We start from the raw sequence: 23,387 nt of genomic DNA, 5'->3' as shown, positions 1-23,387 counted from the left end.
CTTCTAATCCAACGTGAACAAATTCATCTTGTGTTCTTACTTCAACATTTTAGAAGCACACTACATCATTTGGAGATTATTAGTGTAGTCAAATAGAATGCATTGGGATCTCATCTCCTCCATCTATTGTTGCATTTATGATGCTTGTGCTACTATAGCCACAACTTCATGGTTTTTAGAGTAGCAAGACATATATATTAACTTATTGTTTTGTGAGACCTATCTTGCAATCCTAGAGGACACAATTGGGGTTATTCATATTCTCTTTGATGTAACTTGACATGAAGCTACATCATTTTCTTTAGAAGTTGTGGGAGAGCATCATGATCCTCTTGTTCCTTCTCTTCCTATGTGGTTTCCTCCTTTGTAGTGTGAATAAGACACATTATCCAACTAGTTCCTAGTTAGGAACTTTTCGCACATGTTCACATGTTAATTTTTCTTAGTGAATTGAGAATCTTTTTAGAAGTCTCTTGTAGACATGTGCTCTTATCCCTTAGTTGTCATATGACATAGTATTAATGCACTTATCATCATCCTAGTTTGTCTTACCTTTCAACTTGTCTATAAAAATAAGGTCTCATATGTACATTTCATAGATTGCATATTGATCACATTTGATCTAATATATTTGCATCTATTATTACAAAATTATGGTCATGCTTTTTTCTTTTGTAGAAGAATATTTTGATTTTGTGAAGTGATCTTAGAAGCTTGAATCCTTGAGTGACTAACATCCCTAATCAAATCCAATTGAAAATACTTAAAAAATCATTTATACCCACATAATTAATTAAAATCGCCATCTTTCACATAGATTATAAAAAGCACAACCTCCAAAGGAAGCTAAAACTTTGACACATATTAGACTTCATACACACTTCCAAAGGCACATTAGAAAGAAGTAAAAATAAACTATTTTGTTCATCATCTATTAGGAAATACAAGAGATGCACATCTAATCCTTTTCGTTTTAAGAATAGAAAAATGAAAATGACTTCTTTTGTTTCCAAGAGAATTGCTTTGTTATTCTCCTTCACCCATGTTGAGTTCTTTGCTTCCTTTAGAGCATACTTATGGGTCTCTTAACATGCCAAATGGAAGGCAAAACTTATACCATGCTTTTTATTAACTAATTTATTAATTTATTATTTCATTAAATTTAAGTTTCCTCCCTTTTATCTCATCCTTCTGCCACTTTCCATTTCTCCCACCTCTTTTTAAGTTGGCCTCATCTTTACTCATTTTACTTTCTAATAGCACCCAAACATCCTCAGAAATGTTATAAAAAAATACTACACAATCTGATCCACAAAGAACTCCTCTAAATCTTATGAATTGTGAAAATTTATATATTCAAGTTTTTAAAATGGGGGAAAATTAGTTGAAGTAAATTTATTTTGAATTAATGTTTGCGAACGCTGTTTAGCCATTAGTGGCCATGGCATCGGAAAAGCAATCTTTTGACACGCTAAGTTTGCGGGATTTGTGGGAGAGTAAGTGCGGTCTGTTCTTCCGTGAATCAGTCACGTCCAGAGAGACACTGTTTCAAGGGCTCTAGTACCACCCACCAGAACGACACCAAGAAGTCTGCACCTCAGATTTGGTGCTTCGCCCTTCTCCTGCTCATCGTTCAAGGCATTTTATTCAATATCCGGGTCAGAGCTTCAGCTTATTCATTTATTTCTTGTTTTTGTAAGGAAAACGTTTGTTTGCGTTAGTTTCATATGGTAATTTATACAAAATTAAAGAAATTATGTAACTGAACAATCCCTGTCAAATCAATTTGAAAGAGGTTTCAAAGTTTAAATACATTCTCGAAGAGTTGAAATGGATGGAGCTTTCAAGTATGAAATTTATAGGAGTCCAGTGTATATATTAGACAGGAATGGCATCTTCCAATAGATATAGGAATGACTCCTGAGTGAAAAGTCCTCCAAAAGATATATGATTTTGTTGGATGTACTGAGTTCAGCAGTGGAGGCAGAGGATCACGAGTTGGAAGACCTATGTTGAAACCCTAGATGGCTAAGAGCTCCAAATAACTTGTTAAGATCACTTTGGTTGCAAAAATAACGAACTACCCAAAAAATGCTTGGCAAGTACAAACGCTTTGGGTGAAAACTAAGACCAGACGAATGCATGTGAGAACCATAAACTCTCTTAAAAGGTGCAGGATAGTCCCTGTTAGATATCCTGGGAATAAGCTCTCTTGAAAGGTGCAAGTTTAGGGTCCCTGTTAGGTATGCTAGAAATAAATATTGGAAAACTGAATAGCATTTAAATTTTAACATTAATAATCACATAATAATGTTATTAAAGTTTGTATTGGGATTTACAATGAATTGTGCAATTGTTTATAATTTATTGGATTCCTTTAATTTCCTAAAACCACTTCAAATTATCTAGAGGAAACTAACTATTTATTTTCAACAATAAACTACAAGTCATTAAGATGAATTTATTACAATGTTTAAATGTTAAAATTCCAACATCCCCCCTGAGGGTTTACATTCTACATAAAAAAAACATGGGGTTTACATTCTACATAAAAAAACATGCTGATCAAAGCAAGCAAATACATTTTCTTAAGAATCTTTTTTCTTTCTGAAAAAACAATTCTTAAACTAGGTGAAATTCCATTAAGCTATCTTGTAACCTTTGAAACAGTGTAGCTCCCAAGCTGAATTCCCAGGTTCCTAGATTAGCACCTCTAAAACTGTCTCATGATCCTTGGGAGAGTATAATTACTTAGATTCACAGAGCCCCGAACTATCTGGGCCAATCTATATTGAGTTCACCAGATCCCTTCCTATCTTTAAGAAACAAAAACTTTACAATATACGTGTTCTTCAATTCTATCAGCATCAAAAAGTAAAAAAACCATATGCTTCTCATACAAAGTACCATTTTTTGAGGAAAAAGATAATTCAAGATGATGAAAATATTCCAACCTACAATATACCCTTGTTACACTTTATCCTCTGAACTAGCATGTGACTTTGTGAAAGCTCTTTAAGGAATAACATGGATGGCATGAATGACTACCACACCCATCTATATGTATTCACCTTAGGGATAAAAAGTGTTTGAAGTGTGTTCGTTTTACAGACCTAGTGCGAATTGAGCCGACTTCAGGCTTTGGAAATACACCTTAAAATACATCTAAAGGAAGGGTCAAAAACAAGTCCAAGAATTGGGTTGATCTAGACCCATACTCATTTGTGCCTTTGAGGCAACATTCTTGTGTTTGTGTCCTTGCTTTGTTTTCTTGTCAAAGAAAAATCAGAAAATCAATCCCAAAAACATAGTATTCATCCAACATTTCTCAAAAACAAACAAAAATACCAAAAACAAAGTGCAAACAACAGAGTCAAAAATTTATGACCATTCTTCACATCTTGCGAAAGAAGAAGTGTCATCAGAATATTACCTTGAAAAGAAGACCATTAAGCTCAAAGGCTTTGATCAAAAGGAGGAAATTCTTCTATCTCAATAGACAAATCTTTGTCTCACATAGAGTCTTTCTACATCGCATGCGTCTCTATCTTCAAGGTAAAACAAACGAGTTTGATTCCGAATCATTGAACCGCAGAGCTTTTATGCAATATAGAGCTCTGAGTTATCACAAAAATCAAGGAGGAAAGATTAATCCCAATTTCTTCCCAAACATTTGTATCACCTACAACATAGCTCGAGAAGTGCCACCAACACCTGAAAGGGAAGAAGAAGAGTTTGTTCCATTTGTGACACAAAGTTTTTATTGAAAGATTGAAAGTTGAAAACAAAACATCCATCATCTCATTCATACATCATTTTTCCATCATCAATTCATCCCAAAACTCTCAAAACATTAAGAGGTTCTTGTCCCAAGATTCCTTTTTTAGATATTGCTTGAAATCAAACACATCACATCACTTTTAGATTGTTTCTACATCTAGGATAAGCTCATCCTAAGAGACACATCTACGCAGGTTAAAACTAGTTCATGAGTGAATCCTCTCATTGCTAGGTAGTCAAAATCTGTAACACATCTCAGATTTCTCTACACCTTATCACATCCAAACTCATCAAAACAAACAAGCAATTCAAAGAAAGAATTCTGGTTACATTTACCTTTAGAGTGCTAGAGATCTACAATCCACTAATCATCCATCTTTCATCGAACAACTCATCATCATCTTCAATCAACTTCAACACAAACTTGCAAACAAAATGGCTCAAACCCGATCGCGATCAAGGCAACGAGAAATAGAAATTGAGGAAGAAGAGGACAACCTCAATGAATTTCAAGAAGCACTTGGAGGAAATGTAAATGATGAAAACCCAAGTAGTCCCACTCCTTCAACAATCGAAAGGGTTCAGCATAACCCTCACTTTAACAGATTATTTGATGAAATTCTCAGGAGCAATGCGGATGCTCACTTCTTAAGACTTGCTCAAGAAGGAGCCAAACTCCCCTCAGACTTTGATCTTGCCCAATTAAGACAAGCATCAGAAAGACAAAGTCACCATGAGGAGGAAAGATGTAGAGATCCCATCAGATATAACATCCCTCGAGGTAACCCACCACCTCCTCCTCCAAATGAAATGGAGATGTTGCGGCAACAAGTCGCGAATCTCGCCCAACAACTTCATAGTGGTGTTAAGACCAATCAATTTTCACTTAACGACATCTGTCCCTATCCGTTTGATAGGAATCTTTATATGCCACCCTTTCCACGCGGGTTTGAAACACCCAAATTTGAAAGTGTTTGAAGTTAGAAGAAATGGAGGACCTATGACTCATTCCTATGGAAGAAGAGGAAAATAGAGTATGCATTATTATGACTATGTATGCATGATATGCAGCTATTATGAATGTATGGATAGTTGGAATGCAACGGAATGCAGTATATACAGATGAGATGGAATGACGATCCATAGTGCTCTATTTTCATCATTGAGCTTTTAAAATGTTGGAAGAGAATACAAGCATCTTGACATAATGATTCAAGATGACCTGAGTATTCCTTACATGGATTTTATATAGCAAGTTAATACAAACGACTTGATATAAGGGATCGAGTCGACCAGAGTATTGCTTGCGGAACAGACAAGGATTATCTCTATTCATGCATGACTTGGATCGTCCTCCTTGATCTTACGCTGATCATATCCTGAGACAAGTTCATACCGTACTAAGAGATAAAAAACCTTTATCCAGTTTGGATGAGGTAGGAGGAACCAAAGGAAGAGCATTGCACCTGCAAACAAACAATATATACATAAAGAATAAAGAATAAGGATCCTTGGTAATGGTTCATGCTCATATGGTCGAGGTATACGCTGTAGTCAGCAAGCCGTAGTGATCTATGATTGCATTTGGCATAAGATCACGTAGCCTAGTGAACTTCCCACGTAGACACCATTAGTACATGCCCCAGAACTTCATCGGAAATAATGCGCAAACGATACAAAACAATGCTGAAAGATCCCGATACAGATAAACAAATGAATTACTCACAAATCAACCAAGTATTTGACAGCCTAACAGAATTTTCTTGTCAAAGAAAACATCATCTTGTCTTTGTTTTGGTAAGGAAGGATGCATCCTTGTTTTAAAGACAGTTTTGGATTGTTGATGTGGATTGTGTGGTTGTTTGGTAAATGGTCATTGTGTGAGTAGTTTGTCGCAATGTTTGTTTTGGTATCTGCATGGATGAGTATGTACAAGGTGTTGCCATGTTTTTGTGTGATTTTTCAATGGTTTTGTCGATGTTTTTGGATTTTGAATTGTTTTGAATGTTTTTGGTATTTTTGCGAGATATTTTTGAATGTTTTTGGATTTTTGATGATTGTTTGAATGAAGAACTTAATGAATCATAAGACAATGTAGAATCCACTTCCATCAATAGGTTAAAGGCATTGCCCCCAGTTTTAGACATGACTATGAAAAAGCGGGATGCAAGATGTATGGAGTACTATCATAATTGCAGAGGAATAACAAGCCATGGTTGATGGATGGATGGATGTATGTATGAAGTAGATGTGATCGCCACAAGTCTGAAAGATAATGGAGCCATAGCCTTTACGAGTGGCGCCTGTTTGCCAGGTTTTCACCATCGCACTTACCCAAGGTGCCACCGGAGTGGTTGTTCACCGTTTGGATGCATGATTTTTTTCTTTACTTTTGTGAATGTTTTTGTATTTTCTTCAGGACATTTTCTGAATGTTTTTGGTATTTTCTGATGTGCAGTGGAGCCTGATGCTTTGTACACCTTAGGTATAAAACCTTTTGAGGTGCATGCTGTTGATTGGATCTGCAAGCGGTTCTCCTTCTGATGTAGCCAACTGATATGCCCCGGACCCGAATACAGCAGTGACAACATATGGGCCGAGCCAATTTGATTCAAACTTGCCTTGATGTTCTCTATTTGGTTGGTTGCGAGGATTCTCTCGAAGAACAAGATCACCTACCTCAAATGTACGAGGTCTAACTCGGTGATTGTAGCTTCTACTCATGCGCTGCTGATAGGCTTTGAGATGGTTGTATGCAGCTTGTCGCTTCTCATCAAGTAGCTCCAAGTCCTGAAGGCGTGAGACTCTGTATGCGTCATCATCAATGAGATTGTGCAAGGAAACCCTTAATGATGGTATCTCGACCTCAATAGGCAAGATAGCTTCTGCACCATAGACCAATGAATAAGGAGTTGCACCTGTAGGGGTTCGAATGCTAGTTCGATATGCCCATAGCGCTGGATTTAATTGAACATGCCAATCACGACCGGCATCATTGACTGTCTTCTTTAGGATTCTCAGTATGTTTTTATTGGATGCTTCGGCCTGACCATTGCCTTGTGGGTAATAGGGAGTGGAAAAGCGGTGTTGGATATGAAATTTCTCACAAAGCTCATGGACATCCTGATTTTTGAAAGGAAGACCATTATCTGTGACAATGGACATGGGCACACCATACCGGCAGATGATGTAATTGAGGATGAATGAGGCGATCTGCTTGTCGGTGACTTGGGTAAGTGGAACAGCTTCGATCCACTTGGTGAAATATTCGGTGGCGGTAATAATGAATTTATGGCCATTGGATGAAGATGGATGGATTTTACCCACAAGATCAAGACCCCATTGACAAAAAGGCCATGGTGTTGTGATTGGTTGTAGTTCTTGAGCTGGTGCATGTATTAGGTCGCCATGAACTTGACATTTTTTGCACTTCCTGACAAAGTAGTAGGAATCCTTTTCCATAGATGGCCAATAGTATCCAGCTCGCATGATCTTCTTGGCTAGTGATGGACCACTTGAGTGAGTCCCGCAAATTCCTTCATGTACCTCTTCCAAAGCCTTTGTTATCTCACCTTGTTCCAGACATCGAAGGAGAGTACCATCAAGACCGCGTCGGTATAGGGTTTCGGCAATAATGGTATATCGAGCAGTTTGGCGAATGAAGGTTTTACGTTGGTTATTTGATTGGTTGGGAGGAAGGGTGTGATCACGGAGATAAGTGTAGAACTCACCGTACCATGGGGATTCAGAACCAACAAGGCAACATATCATTTCAGATTCGGGGATATCATAAGCGGGGATCCAAAGTTGTTCTACCAAGAACTCGTAGCGTGTTGAATTCTGTGGAAGATCTAGTAGAGATGCGATGGTAGCCATAGCGTCAGCAGCTCGATTCTGATCTCTTGGTATCTGCTCAAAAGTGATAGTAGTAAATGATGTCTTTAGATTGTCCACCATTTGCTTGTATGGCATGAGTTTATCATCTTTGGTCTGATACTCATCTGTTGCTTGTCGAATGACTAGTTGGGAATCGCCATATACTTGCAATTCTTTTAATTTCCATTGTACGGCTAACCTGAGTCCTGTGATCAAGGCCTCATACTCTGCTATGTTGTTTGTGCATGGAAATGTGAGCCTGTAAGACTTCGGGATGCTATCACCTTGAGGTGTGATAAACAGAATGCCTGCCCCCGAGCCGTGCCTAGTGTATGAACCATCAAAGTATAATTTCCATGACTGTGCTTCTGTAATCATGAATATCTCTTCATCTGGAAAATTGGAAATGAGAGGATGATCACCTATGAGAGGTGCATCGGCCAACTGATCTGCAATAACTTGACCTTTGATAGCTTTACGGTCCACATACTCAATGTCAAATTCACTTAGAATCATTACCCATTTGGCTAAGCGACCTGTCAATGCTGCTTTGCTAAGTAAATACTTGAGTGGATCAATCTTTGCAATGAGTTGCACCTTGTGTGTTAACAGATAGTGCCTCATTTTAGTGGCTGCCAAGATTACTGCTAGGCAAGCTCGCTCAATAGGTGTGTAATTGAGTTCATAGCCCACCAGTGTGCGAGAGATGTAGTAAATAGCACACTCTTTTCCTTCTGCATTATGTTGTGCCAGTAGTACACCCAATGCTGTACTTGTTGCTGAGATATAGAGCAATAATGGTCTACTTGGATCTGGTGGCATCAGCAATGGTGGATTCATGAGATAGTCTTTAAGCGCCTGAAATGCTTGCTGGCATCTGTCATCCCACTGAAAGCGGATGTTCTTGTGTAGCAGGTGTGTGAATGGGTGACACTTATCAGCCAATTGTGCAATGAATCTGCGGATAGATTGAAGCCGTCCTTGTAGTGTTCTTAGCTGACTGATATTCTTTGGAGGTGGCATGTCCATGATTGCTTTAACCTTTGCTGGATCGACCTCAATGCCTTTGCTTGAGACAATGTATCCTAGAAGCTTCCCGGAGGTCACTCCGAAGACACATTTCTTTGGGTTGAGTCGAACATGGTATTGTTCCAGTCTATCAAAGATTTGATCTAAGATGTGAAGATGTCCTTCTCTAGTAAGTGATTTTGCTAGTAAATCATCCACATAATCTTCCATTATAGTATGCATCATGTCATGGAAGATGGTGGTCATTTCTCTTTGATAGGTCGCTCCTGCATTCTTTAGACCAAAAGGCATTACATTCCAGCAGTATGTGCCCCATGGACATGTGAAGGCTGTCTTATGTTGGTCCTCTGGTGCGATCTTTATTTGATTGTATCCTGAAAATCCATCCATGAGTGAAAGCATCGCATGTCCTGCTGTTAGATCCACTATGATGTCGATATTTGGTAGAGGGAAGTCATCCTTAGGACATGCCTTATTCAGATCTCTGAAGTCAGTACAAATGCGGATGCCCCCTTTTGGTTTGCCAACTGGTACAATGTTGGAGATCCATTCTGCATAATCAATTGGTCTAATGAAACCAACATCCAGGAGTTTCTTGAGTTTTGTTTTGACTAGCACGGCAATCTGAGGATGCATCTTACGAAGCTTCTGCTTGACAGGTTTGGCTCCTTTTGCTACTGTGAGATGATGCATGACTAAATCAGGATCAAGCCCAGGCATGTCTGCATATGACCATGCAAAGTTGATCTGACGCTGTTGGAAGAACTCTATAAATTGAGGTTGTTCCTCTGGAGTGAGAAGAGATGCCAGATGTATGATATGAGGGTTTTCAGGAGTCCCCACATTGTATTCTTTAGTCTCCTCAATGAGAATCGTCGATCGTTCCTGTTGTGTACTAGCAGGGAGAATGTCAAACCCTTCATCCTCAAGTGCCTCAGAGAGGTTTTCACCATTGGATACGCTCTTTCTTTTTACTTTTGTTGGATCAAACAGTGCCACAGTGTGGTTTTCACTGGAAGATCCATGTTTTAATGTTATATTTTTGCAGCTGAAAGGTTTGGCATCCGCCCCGAAGTATGCTGCGCTATTAAGTTCAATGGCGAATCCAGCTTTGTGATCCCCGCTTGGTAGATTATCCCTTAATTCCAAAAAGTCAATGATAGCCTCATCGTTTTGGAAGAGGTCAAGACATGGGGGATTTGGTTGATTCCATTCGATGAGTTCAGGGTGGATAAGGGGCATTACGTCATCAATTAAGTTAAGTGCGGGAGATGTATCAGTGAGGGTTAAGACAGTGTGGCGAAGGTCGTTGATGGTACTCTCCCTGTCAGAATCCGGCGTAGGATGAGACGTAGGGTCTGTGGAAGATGTTTCCAGCTCAGGTACCCAAGTGGTCTTTATCTGTGCTTCTCCGTAAACAGGGATGTCTTTGCGGGGTGGAGGTGGTGATGTGTCTTCCTCATCTGAAGTGTTAAGTTGCACTGAATCGAATTCCCACTCATGTGAGTCGGTCTCTGAATCACTCTCCAGCATCCGATTGCTATACCATACTGGGATGTCTTTGGAGTTAAACACGACAGGTGTGATTGGTTTATGTATCCTTGTAGTGATCGGTGCTGCAGGAATTGTGATGGGGTTTAATGGATTTGTCACTGGAAGTATCGGTAATGGTGACTCAGTGGCTTCTGCTGGAACTACTGGTGCCATAGATGCTGCTGCGGGTTCCAATATAGTTGCTGCTACAAATGGTGTTGCTGATAGGATTACTGGTTCGTTTGATGGGATGAGTGACATTTGTGATGGTGGAGTTGTGAGCCTTGAGGGGGCAGTGGGGATAGTGCTTGATGGTGCTTTGATTATGAAAGGTATCCTCTTTGCAGTAGGTGGGCAAAATGGTTTGCTGGGTTTTCCTTTGAATCTGAGTTTAGGAAGGATCTCTTTTTCAAAGCCAAGGCCTGTATTACCTTTGGGCTTGAATTCTGGTAGTAGAGGTTCGTGTCGTCCTTGTTTGCAGTATCCCAAAGCACTCTGACCATCATATCCCATTCTTTGCATAATGAGGAGGCCTTTGCCATATTGTTCCGTAGGAAGTGTAACTTGCGGTTTGTCAGTGGTGATGGGATCTTTATAGATCCAGTCCGCCAGGTCCTCATCTTGTGTCTCTTCCTCTTGACTCTTTCCAAGAATGAAAGGCGTTAAGGCACATGGAGGCGTGATTAGTGGTTGCTGGAGCAACTACTGTGGTTTACCATGTGTTCTAGGAGAAGTGGGCATTTGTCCCACACAAAAGAGCTGACTCAAGTTGTATTCTCCAGGACCTTCCTCTGCGATTTTCATCTTAAGCTTTTCTTGCTTGGGTATAGGGGTGTTTGAACTAGCAAGAGAGGCGGGATTTACATATGATGTGGAGGAAATGGCTTCCCTATTATTAGGAACAGTAATTTCTGGTTGATGGCTGATATTATGGCAAAATGCAAAGGGATTTGCATCGCCCAGGATTGTGATCTCTGCACCATTATGTGGGAACTTGATACATTGATGGTAGGTAGATGGAACGGCTTGCATGGCATGTATCCAAGGTCTCCCTAATAATAGATTATATGGCAGAGGAAGGTCCAGAACCTGACAAATGATATGCTTTACCACAGGGCCCACTCGGATTGGTAGGACCACAGCTCCTTTAGATGAACGCTCTGCATCATCATAGGCTTTGATGGTGATCTTCTTGCGAGGATCCACTGATTCTATTGCATATCCCAATGCTGTGACCAATTGCAGTGTACAAATGTTTAGGCCTGCTCCATTATCGATCAAGACTCGCTTGATCCTGTGTTGGTTGACAAAGCCTTCAATGTGGAGTGAGGCGTTATGAGGTTGTTGGAAAGAAGAGTTGTCACTTTCGGAAAAAGTGAGACAAGGTGATGACTTTAGATTTCCAACCATGGCTTGAAATTGGTCCGTATTTAAGTTTGCAGGGACTGACGCCTCTTGGAGTGCTTGATCCAAGATTGTTTTATGAGAGGGTGACAGACGCAAAAGCTCCAAAATGGATATAAGTGCAGGGGTTTTGTCTAATTGTTCCACAAGATTGTATTGCTTCGGGACAAAGGTAGTGCCCTGTGGAGCTGCCTTTATGGTAACTTTGCCGCGACGTGTAACAACATTGCAATTTGAGGTGGGATTTTTGAAGGTTATAGTTGCAATTTGTTCACTGGCATCATATAGGTGATTTACAGTGTAGTTATACGCAGCCTGCGTATAGTCAGTGGTATCGGTGCCTCGCCTGGAAGTGGAAGGACCCCTTTGATCTTGTGATGGAAGTGGATTCTTGAACATCAGGTGATCATTATTTGTCGTTTTTGGATCATGTCCTTCAATCTCAATTTCTCCTCGATCAATAAGATCTTGAATGAGATCTTTCAATCGGTGACAATTACTTGTCTTGTGTCCTCTTCCTTGATGGAACTCACAGTGTTCAGTATCTTTCCACCATGCTGGTTTGACTTGAGGCTCATAGTTTGATAGCTTAGGTAGAGTGACCAAATTTTGAGAGAGGAGTTGTCGCAACACTGTTTCAATGGGTTCCCCTAAGGGAGTGTATGTGCGTTTTTGTTTTTGTGGACGAGGTCTTGGTTCATCATGAGATGTGATGCGACCTTGATTAAGAGGAACATTTGTGTTATTTTGAGGTGGAGGATTTTGTCCTGCAAACCGAACCACAGGTTGTGCATTTTGGACAGTCCGAGCATCCACAACTCCATCGTTGACGATGTTCTTATTCTTGTTCCAGAAGTTCGGTTTATCGCTATTGAAGCGCGGGCGAGGAGCATCTTTTGGTTCATTAAAGATTTTGATGAGTCCTTTTTTGATGAGTGCCCTTTCACATTTTATACCCTTGGTGATCATATCGTTAAAAGAGTCTGTGTCTTTGACATCCAGGTGAAATTCCATTTCTTCGTTTAAGTTGGAAATGAAAATTTCCACTAGTTCTCGTTCAGGTAACTGAAGAGAACGTCTGCTAGACATTTGGCGCCATCGTTGCAGGAATACTGCGAATAATTCACCTGGTTTTTGTTTGGTGTTGCATAGATCAGCCATGGTGATGTCGCGTTCAATATTATAAGAGTAATGAGATAGGAACTTCTGGATGAGTTCCTCAAATGTTCTAATGCCACCTGGAAGTCGGGAAAACCATGATGTGGTTGTTCCTCCCAAGCTTTGGGGAAAAAGGCGCATTAGGTATGTGTCCTCATAAGCTACTTCAAGACAAGCAGAATGAAATTCTCGGACATGATCACGGGGATCCCCCTTTCCTCTATATTTTTCAAATTTGGGTGTTTCAAACCCGCGTGGAAAGGGTGGCATATAAAGATTCCTATCAAACGGATAGGGACAGATGTCGTTAAGTGAAAATTGATTGGTCTTAACACCACTATGAAGTTGTTGGGCGAGATTCGCGACTTGTTGCCGCAACATCTCCATTTCATTTGGAGGAGGAGGTGGTGGGTTACCTCGAGGGATGTTATATCTGATGGGATCTCTACATCTTTCCTCCTCATGGTGACTTTGTCTTTCTGATGCTTGTCTTAATTGGGCAAGATCAAAGTCTGAGGGGAGTTTGGCTCCTTCTTGAGCAAGTCTTAAGAAGTGAGCATCCGCATTGCTCCTGAGAATTTCATCAAATAATCTGTTAAAGTGAGGGTTATGCTGAACCCTTTCGATTGTTGAAGGAGTGGGACTACTTGGGTTTTCATCATTTACATTTCCTCCAAGTGCTTCTTGAAATTCATTGAGGTTGTCCTCTTCTTCCTCAATTTCTATTTCTCGTTGCCTTGATCGCGATCGGGTTTGAGCCATTTTGTTTGCAAGTTTGTGTTGAAGTTGATTGAAGATGATGATGAGTTGTTCGATGAAAGATGGATGATTAGTGGATTGTAGATCTCTAGCACTCTAAAGGTAAATGTAACCAGAATTCTTTCTTTGAATTGCTTGTTTGTTTTGATGAGTTTGGATGTGATAAGGTGTAGAGAAATCTGAGATGTGTTACAGATTTTGACTACCTAGCAATGAGAGGATTCACTCATGAACTAGTTTTAACCTGCGTAGATGTGTCTCTTAGGATGAGCTTATCCTAGATGTAGAAACAATCTAAAAGTGATGTGATGTGTTTGATTTCAAGCAATATCTAAAAAAGGAATCTTGGGACAAGAACCTCTTAATGTTTTGAGAGTTTTGGGATGAATTGATGATGGAAAAATGATGTATGAATGAGATGATGGATGTTTTGTTTTCAACTTTCAATCTTTCAATAAAAACTTTGTGTCACAAATGGAACAAACTCTTCTTCTTCCCTTTCAGGTGTTGGTGGCACTTCTCGAGCTATGTTGTAGGTGATACAAATGTTTGGGAAGAAATTGGGATTAATCTTTCCTCCTTGATTTTTGTGATAACTCAGAGCTCTATATTGCATAAAAGCTCTGCGGTTCAATGATTCGGAATCAAACTCGTTTGTTTTACCTTGAAGATAGAGACGCATGCGATGTAGAAAGACTCTATGTGAGACAAAGATTTGTCTATTGAGATAGAAGAATTTCCTCCTTTTGATCAAAGCCTTTGAGCTTAATGGTCTTCTTTTCAAGGTAATATTCTGATGACACTTCTTCTTTCGCAAGATGTGAAGAATGGTCATAAATTTTTGACTCTGTTGTTTGCACTTTGTTTTTGGTATTTTTGTTTGTTTTTGAGAAATGTTGGATGAATACTATGTTTTTGGGATTGATTTTCTGATTTTTCTTTGACAAGAAAACAAAGCAAGCACACAAACACAAGAATGTTGCCTCAAAGGCACAAATGAGTATGGGTCTAGATCAACCCAATTCTTGGACTTGTTTTTGACCCTTCCTTTAGATGTATTTTAAGGTGTATTTCCAAAGCCTGAAGTCGGCTCAATTCGCACTAGGTCTGTAAAACGAACACACTTCAAACACTTCACGTCGGGTTCACCAAATGATGCTCTGCAAAAAGGATTAGAAAATCTGTTTGATGGCAACACACACAAGAGCACAAGAAACAAACGTTAGTGTTAGCAACAAAAGATTATCCTAAACAGGCATATCAAGAGAGATATTAAGCATGAAATAGAAAGCATATAAACATAAAATGAAATAGCTAATCAAGATGCTCATAGTTGCTCCTCCCTTGTTCCTCTCCTCTCCAAGTCCCAAATGAGTGTAGCTCTCAGCAGCTTTTTGCACTATGGATGCTTATGGAGGATTGAGATTTAATACTAAGCTTCAAATATGAAATGAAAAGCTAAATACTATGCTAGAGTAGATAGTGATGCTATGAAAAAGCTCTATGCTAATGCTAGTATAACAACAATACTCTAAAATGCTTCTCCTCTTGCTTGAGGAGAAGGGTTCTATTTATAGAAGAAATAGGGAAATGAAGGGTTAAGATTGAGCAATCTTAACAAGGGTTAGGATTGAAAGTTGGGGATCCATGTGCACAATTGGCACCAATAAAATGGTGACAAGTTTCAACATAGGATTGGGTTGAGAGAAGAGGTTGGAGGCATTAAAGGCCTGAGAAGACCTCATGGTTATCTAGAAGGCAAGGGTCAAGTCTAAATTAAGATTACCCACTGGATTAAGAGTTAATCCAAGGATAAACCTTTGTGCAAATGTTTAAGAGATAATCATGGTCAAAGCATTAATGGCCTGATGAGACCTTTGGGTTGGGTAGAGGTTGAGTCAAAACAAATGTTTTAACCATGTGGGAGGGTTTGAGGTAACCATTAATGGTTATTGGAGACTTTGGGGATTAAGTGGTTGAAGGTTGAAAGCCTTCAATGGTTATCAAAGACTTTGAGCCATTTAGTGGTTGAAGGTTGGAAGCTTTCAAAGGTTATCCAAGACTTTGAGGGTTAATTTGTTGAACACACAAAGCATTTAATTGCTTTTCAAAGACTTTGGAGTCTTTGAGAAGTGACTCCAATTTGCTTAGGAATGTGACAATATTTAGGGGATGGATTAGGCTAATTAGGAAGGGTTTAGAAGAATTTAGAAGGGGTTTAGGCATGCAAGTGGATTTTGTAGGAAAATGCAAGTGGGAGAAATTTTGGTATTTTCAATTAAAATAAAATCATTTATTTCAATTAAATGGTGTAATTTGCATTTGGATAAATATTCAAATAAATATTAATTTATTTAAATGAGAAAAATGAAGATAAAGCATTTAAAATGCTTGAAGACTTTGAGGGAAACCATTAAAGGCTTGAAGACTTTAAGGAAAACCATTAAAGTCTTAAGAAGACTATAGAAGGAAGCCATCAAGTTTGAAGACTTTAAAGCCATCAAGTTTGACTACTTTAAGGGAAACCATTAAAGGTTTCAAGTGGGTGAGGATAAATAGGATTTTAAATAAATAATTTATTTAAAATAGTTGTGCAACTTGCTTTTGTAGGAAAATACAAGTGGGTGGAGGATAAAGGTGATTTAAATAAATTATTTATTTAAAATAATTGTGCAACTTGCATTTGTAGGAAAATACAAGTGGGTAGAGGATAAAGGTGATTTAAATAAATGTTAATTTATTTAAATGTGAGAGGTGGGATTTTGGGGGATTTAAATAAATATTAATTTATTTAAATGTGAGAGAATATTTAATTAAATAAATATGATTTATTTATTTAATTAATGGTCTGAATTTGGTTAAGTGAATTAAATCAAATAAATTGAATAATTTATTTAATTAATAGGAGAATAGGGTTAAGATGAATTAATTAAATATTAATTTAATTAATTATTAATTGATGGTTAAATAATCAAATAAATACTAAGTATTCATTTAATTAAGTGGACAGATTTATGTGACTACAATATCCATAAACTAGGATACTGGTTTCAACCCATAATGCACCCATTTAAAATAAGTTAAAAAAATTTCCTTACGCTTCCAAAAGAAAATCTTATAAAATTTGATTGTATAAAAAATAAAGAACTTTTAACCTTAATTCATAATAAAAACTGATGTAATAACAACTTTGTGAATTTTGAACTAACAACCCCCACCATTCACATTCTTAATACTGGTCCTCATCACTGACTCCTCCATGCGTCATTGTTGACAAATATTTAGTTGCTTCTGCTTCTGTTTTATAAATTTATCTCTTAAAAGCAATTTTTTTTAAGAAGTTGTGACAACAAATAAGCACTCAAATCCTTTTTTCATTTAACCTCAAATGCAGGCAAACTTTACCAGCATATTGAATTTAAATATAAAGGTATTTTCCACTCTACTCCTAGCAATTAATAAACAAAACTAAAAGGGCTCGAATATTATTTCCTGTACCATTTTTGTCATTTTGTTTTAACTGCAGTAAAGTTTAAACTTTCCCAATATTCAAATATATATTTGCGAATTTCGCTGCAGCATATTTGACTGAAAATTTCTCACTCGACCGAAAAAAAATCAAAAAATCCTCGCCTGCTGTTCACAGTCAAACTGAGCCTTCTACCCTCAAATAATACTCAGAGTTGAATCATGAATAAGATTTGACAAATAAATGTTGTTTCATTCAGCATTTATGAACCTACCCGAAATGATGAAATAATGGAATAAGTGGTCTGAAAATCTAATCCTGCAGGTGATTCTTTCCAAGTTGATTATTATCCTGAAGTGGTGACTTGCCTATGAATACCGCTTGCCTTCATGTTGAGCATTTCTCCTGCACCCAATGATTTAAACCATGGGCGTTAATAACATATTGGAAAATTGAAGAGTATCTACATTTGTACGGTAATAAACATATATTTTTAAAACTATTAAAATCTATACAGGGATTTACAATCAATTATGCAAATGTTTATAAAGCATTGCATTCCATTAAACTCCTAAAATTACTCAAATTACTTATGAAAAAAATTAACTGTTTATTTGAATAACAATAATAAACCTCAAGTCACTAAAATGACATTTTACAATATGAAAACCTTAATATTCCAACAATAAACTATCAAGAAAGATGCAGGATTAAGTTCCCTCTTAGATATTTGGGAATGTACTTCTTGAAATCTGTAAGATTAAGGTTCCTGTTAGGCAAACCCACGAAAATGATATTATGGTGGGGAGAATGTCTATTTGTGATTGTTCTGCATAGTGCTAAATGTTTTTAAACTTAAATTAACATGGAATTCCTTTCGATGGTAAAGTAGCAAACGAGTGTACCCTGTCTTTAGGTTAGGTGCTATTTCTATGAAGTTTGCAGGATTGCGTGTTGGGCATATTGACACAATATCACACTTGTCAAAGAGCTGGGTCAATTTTCTGCGACCTCATAAATTATATAGACCAAGTTGTTCAAAAATTTAAAAAAATACTCTTAATCATTTATGACTTTTTACTTCAAAAGTTGTTTCCAAATTTATATTAATTTTCCCTGTTTCTGCCTTTTTTTCTCAATTCACCATTTCCAATGGTATCACACACTGCTATTCGAATGTGCTGCTGTTAAATCCACAACTCATCCCTATTTCTAATGGAGATCTTCTGGGTATAATTTTTTTAAGTTTGATTGCAAGTTTTGGGGTTTTACAGTTTACCAAATTGATACTCCCAATTTCGGTAGAGATTTAGGGGTTGGATGGCTTTCAATTCACTCTATTGTTTTTGTTGCATATTTATTTGGAGGAATCAAAATGCGAATCTGCCATAAACTCCATTTAATACACAAGCTGATACCAAGTATGTATTTTCTTTTAATTGAATCTTTCAATGAGTTTGATGAGAGTATTTTACCTAATTCATCACTCTATTGTCTCTAAGGAGCTTCATAGTCTTGTTAATGATCTCTTGAATTCATTTTCATTCATAGGCTTGTATTTGTGCAGCTGATAATTGGTTTTATATGGGATTTCTGAGATGGAACACAAGTATGCAAATATAGGTGGGCATTCTGTAACACCCCAGTTCTTTTTTTCTACAGGAGAGGCATTCCCTGAATGTGTTTTTCCCTGTTATGTTTTGTGGATATAGATGACTGTTTGGCAGAACTTAAATATGATAATAATGTAAGGTACCTAATATGTTTCACAAAATTCATCTTTTCAATTGCAAGCCAATTTCAGCACGAAAATTGGATGTTTTGAATTGGATATACTGATTTTTGGGGGCTTTGTTTTCCATTTGGAGTTTAAGAAAAAATTTAAAAAATTAAGACTTAAATCTTACATTTTATGGAGTAGGAAGAAAGGCAGCATATACGCAAGATTCTGATGACTGGCAGCAAAGAGAGACGTTCAGAGTTGTAAATCAATGGAATTTTAAAATGTCAAATGCACATTCTTTCTGTTCAAATGTCTTGGCTGGTTATCTGAACAGCAGTAAAAAAGTTGCTTGACTAAGCTGCTTTAAATCTAGTAGATCCTGGGCATAGAAGTGAAGCTGCTTTACGTTTTGTAGATGAACTTCTAAGTAAAAGATGCTTTTAGGAATCCTGTTTATTCTTTTATAATTTGATGTCAATGTTGTGAAGTTAGATGGTTGGTATAAACTGTTGAATATTGAATTTTGCAATTTCAACTTGAATACACTGCTTCTTCATTGTTTTTCTTTAATGTAGTTCTGATGTGAAACTGATAAATCTAATCCAAATTTACTTAATTTTCATCTAAGATCGAATCTTTGTTCGGTGGGTAGGCAAATATAAATGCTTCGACATTGTAAAATTATTCATGTCATCATGCAATGTTCCAAGTACTTAAGAATACGCTACTACAGGATGTAGTGTTATAGTGCACAACTAGGGTTGGATATTCACAGATTGGGTGCTTTCAAAAGCCATTATATCTCTATGCGAAATACAGTCTGAAGGTATAAAACCTGATACAAATATAGTTGCAATTAGTCTTCCAGAATGCTGAAATTGGAGCTTTACTGCAGGGTGTAAGCTATGATATTCTCACCCTTTCACATAATCCTTGACCCTCTTTCTTTGTTCTCTGTCTCTTCTTCTATTTCACAGTGCCTTGTGCTCTGTCTGCTTTTCAAAAAGTAATCTGGCATTTCATTTGATTGTACATCTGCCATGCAGTTGGTGATACCCTGTGCTCTTTTATATGGCAAGTGAAACATCAGCTGAGTGTTTAAAACCACAGATTTTTTTGCACAAGATGTACCCATATTATTTTGCCTTCTTTCTCCATGGCATACAACTTCATTGCATATTTCCAATTAAGATAGTTGTATTTATGTTTCATCTCTTGCTTCTTTAGAAATTAACTTCCTTTCTCCTTGTAATTTCTATGTGAACAGTGAAAACAAAATAACAGATTAGATGAAGAAATCATTGTTGTCTACAATTCATGTTATAGTTGCTTTATGGCTTGTTTTCCTATCCTTTCATGCTCACTAAATCAATTCTGTTAGTGGATTAAGAGTATGTTTTAGACATTGCATTCAAGAAAATGAGCATTCAAAGCACAAAACAGAAATTCTTTAAAAATGCGAAGATAATGTCCAAACAATATAGACATAAACTGAGACCCTTAAAGTAGACAGCCTTAAAATATTTTACTGTGTCTTTATAGGTTGTATCTTTTTGGCAGAATTTGCATTTTGTGCTCTGATTCTTCTTATGGCTTCAGACTAATCTTTTTCCTATCATTTGAGAGAAAGAATCTTATTTTTGACCTTTCCTGTAGTAGGCGTGCCTTTTTCTTATCTTAAATTTATGAGCATCAAAATTGAACAAGTTTTGTGGAATACTGCCTGTCTGGCACATATGTACATTAAATTCTTTTCATTTTTAACCTGAAGGCTAAATGTAAATGGTGGATGTGAGCTCCATTTTTTTTTTTTTTTTTAAATATGTTTCTGATCCAACTGGAAATTTTGCCATTGTCATGACGTTGTAATAAACATATTTACAATACATTATTATAAAACTTAAAAGTGCTGCCTTGCTCTTTGGCAAAAAACAATACCATCAATTACTTGCAGACAACTAATGCTATTTTTGGCAGGGGACTTATCATGAAAAAATATATGAAAATGATGCGTGCACTTCGCCAAAAAAATACCATCAATTTCTCAGAGACCACTCATTCAATATTCGAGACTTAACTTGCTGTGCAGTCCTTGCTTTTTGTTATTTTTTTAGCTTCAAGAAAACTTATACTCTCATTCAATGTTTTTAAGGTGATTATTGTAGTAGCTTATCATTGCATAATGAAACATGAACCATTAACTTATGGGCATAATTTTTTATTGTTCTTATCATTATTTATAATGAAGGGGAAGCTTTCTATACTAAGCAAGCAAGTGGCTCTCGGTTCATGGGAACTCAACATGAGTTTGGTAGAGCCCCATATGCACCAGTCATCCCAGTATGAAGAAATTCCAGGACACGATTTATTTTGAAAGCCCATAACGAATGGAAATATAAATATGTCCTGTTCAAGCTTCCATTTGAGAGTTTGATATTTTTAGAAATTACAATGTACAGAATACACTACCATGAATAATATAAATGATAACATTAACTCAGCTAAGGATCTAGATATCTCGTTAGTTCAACTAACGAGGAGGCCCGAAAGGTGGGCAGCAAAATCCGCAGCACCCTCTCAGCAATCCACAACAGCAGAGGAACCACATACTGCATACAAAACATCAAACATTAAATCAGGGAACTGGGTACAAAGATCACTACAAAACCAAACTATATCATATATTTGAATAATAATCGGTGTCATCTGATGTAGTAATAAGGCATACCATTGATCTAAGCAACCAAAAGGCCCCCAACCAGGACCTCCACCCCAACCAGGCCCTCCAGGTCCCCCAGGACCCCAACCAGGCGCTCCAGGTCCTCCAGGTCCCCAACCAGGCCCTCCAGGCCCTTCGGGTCCTCCAGGTCCCCAACCAGGTCCTCCGGGTCCTCCAGGTCCCCAACCAGGTCCTCCAGGTCCTCCAGGACCCCAACCAGGCCCTCCAGGTCCTCCTGGTCCTCCAGGACCCATTTTTCTTATCAATAAACTCACACTTCTTGAGAAACAACAACTAACAACACTTCACTGCTTCAAATCGCTCAAGCTTATCTTTCAGATGTTTGGGAGTCACACCCTCTATGCATTTATGTAATCTCCTTCTCTCTTTATATCCAGACCTTTCCAGAACATCTATTACTAGGTAAAAAGCAAAATAGTAATAGTCAGGGATAGCTTACTAACAGTCAAAACCTAACGTCTCTTCAATCACATGCTGCACGTATCGGCTCGAAGCCTATTTGTTTAGCTGATAAAGATATTCTTCTAAGATTCATGCATGGTGTGGATGTCAACTCAGGAACAGTCATTTATTGGTCATGAAAACGTGATTTAACTTTGTATGAAAGTTGTAGACGAAAAGCTTGATGTTGGCATGCAATAACTTGAGTTTTATAGCCATCCAGCAAATAGCAATACCGTGGCAGTTTCTCCATTGTTTTATGGCTTCCTAACCTTCTAGTGTCCTTTATGTTCATTATTCTTCTAAAATACATAAAACCAAGTTCACTGTTGTCTCTATTGCTAAAGCAATGGTAGTATATTAATATGAAACTGTTTGTCTAAAGTTGTAGAAGTTCGGCTGCTGATGGATTTAAGTACAAATTTACAGCTCCTTGTAGGGTCCTGTGAACAAAGGGAAAGCTTAAGCAGCAGGTAACTTGAGCAAGCAGTAAAAATGAAAAGATTGGCTATATTAATCAATTATTCATCATCCATATACATACCCACTGTTTATTTTCAGCCGCCGGGATATATATATATATATAGTTTCTGTTAAAAAAACAGAATGATGAATGATAAATTCTGAGTTTCTTTACACGTAGATTAAGTAAATAGGAAGCCATCATGTGAGGACTGTTGGTATAGAGAGGTTTTAGGGGATTAAGTTTTGTTATAAGTTTTGTCAAATCTTTATATAAAGACAGGGGCCCATAAATTTAAAAGGAAATAATAGATACGTTTGTTATTTGTAAATAGAGTTCTAAATGAATAAGAGTTGTAAAGGAACAAACAATGTAGGAACTATTTAAGCTTTATCATAAATTTATTTGCTGTTTATTTTCAACAATTTATTATTATTTAAAATGTTAAAATTATTTAATGGGAAAATATTAGATTTAAAGTCAGATTTCAAGGTAGAGGGAGACAATTTTCATGAATATTTTAAAGCATATTTGAGTTTGAATAATATTGGATTTATGTTAGTTTCCCCTGTATGCAATGAATGTTAAACAAACCATTTATATCCATTTATGATCATCTTTGAATTTTTAAAAACTTGACTTTTGAAAAGTAGTTTTATATATAACTTTTAAAATAAAGATGCACTATTAGGTTTAAACAGCTATGATTTAAACCCAATCTACTAGTCCTTTGGTGTTTTTAATTTAAATTTGAGCCTCTATGATGTTTTTAGGTTAAAATAGAGAAAATGTTGATTTCATCAAATCTAACAAAGAAAATGTTGATCCCATTAATTCTAACAGATAAAATTTGCATGTTCTTGTTTGTTAGGAGTGTCTTGTAAAATTAGAAACATCACTATACACTCCACTTGGTGTTGCTTGCTGGTTTTTAAAATAGGAAGATTATTTATCATTTTTTACAAGTGAGTCAGGTGAAAGGAGGATTGGTAGAGTTGTCTCCTTTGGAATA

General features: G+C 37.3%; 1 protein-coding gene and 1 long non-coding RNA gene across 3 annotated transcripts; one reads left to right on the top strand and one right to left on the bottom strand.

The window, feature by feature from the left end:
- The first annotated feature begins 1,370 nt into the window (after positions 1-1,370).
- Positions 1,371-19,353, top strand: LOC131068802 (uncharacterized). The gene is made up of 3 exons (XR_009112067.2): positions 1,371-1,658; positions 18,576-18,631; positions 18,930-19,353. It is a non-coding gene; the product is annotated as an uncharacterized LOC131068802 (long non-coding RNA).
- LOC131068801 (uncharacterized) lies at positions 16,995-21,704 on the bottom strand. Of its 2 annotated transcripts, none has more exons than XM_058004074.2 (3): positions 21,460-21,704; positions 21,229-21,340; positions 16,995-17,413 (listed from the first exon to the last, which is right to left on the bottom strand). In XM_058004074.2, the coding sequence occupies exons 1-2, from the start codon at positions 21,702-21,704 to the stop codon at positions 21,262-21,264; spliced, it is 324 nt and encodes a 107-aa protein (XP_057860057.2). In that variant the 3' UTR covers positions 16,995-17,413; positions 21,229-21,261. The 2 variants fall into 2 exon arrangements, with proteins under 2 accessions (XP_057860057.2, XP_059064002.1); XM_059208019.1 differs by lacking the exon at positions 16,995-17,413 and having other exon boundaries at positions 21,120-21,340; positions 21,460-21,610; positions 21,641-21,704.
- Positions 21,705-23,387: the final 1,683 nt, after the last annotated feature.

The sequence above is a fragment of the Cryptomeria japonica genome, chromosome 7 (genome assembly GCF_030272615.1).
Source record: "Cryptomeria japonica chromosome 7, Sugi_1.0, whole genome shotgun sequence".
Lineage (NCBI taxonomy): Eukaryota > Viridiplantae > Streptophyta > Pinopsida > Cupressales > Cupressaceae > Cryptomeria > Cryptomeria japonica.
The sequence above is the reverse complement of the archived record's forward strand: the minus strand, read 5'-3'. Positions and strand labels throughout refer to the sequence as shown.

Excerpts from the sequence above, each read along its gene's own strand:
- LOC131068801 (XM_058004074.2), bottom strand. The coding sequence starts at position 21,704 with ATGGGTCCTGGAGGACCAGGAGGACCTGGAGGGCCTGGTTGGGGTCCT. Across the intron at positions 21,341-21,459 it reads TTTGGTTGCTTAGATCAATG|TATGTGGTTCCTCTGCTGTT; the intron begins GTATGCCTTATT and ends TTTTGTATGCAG.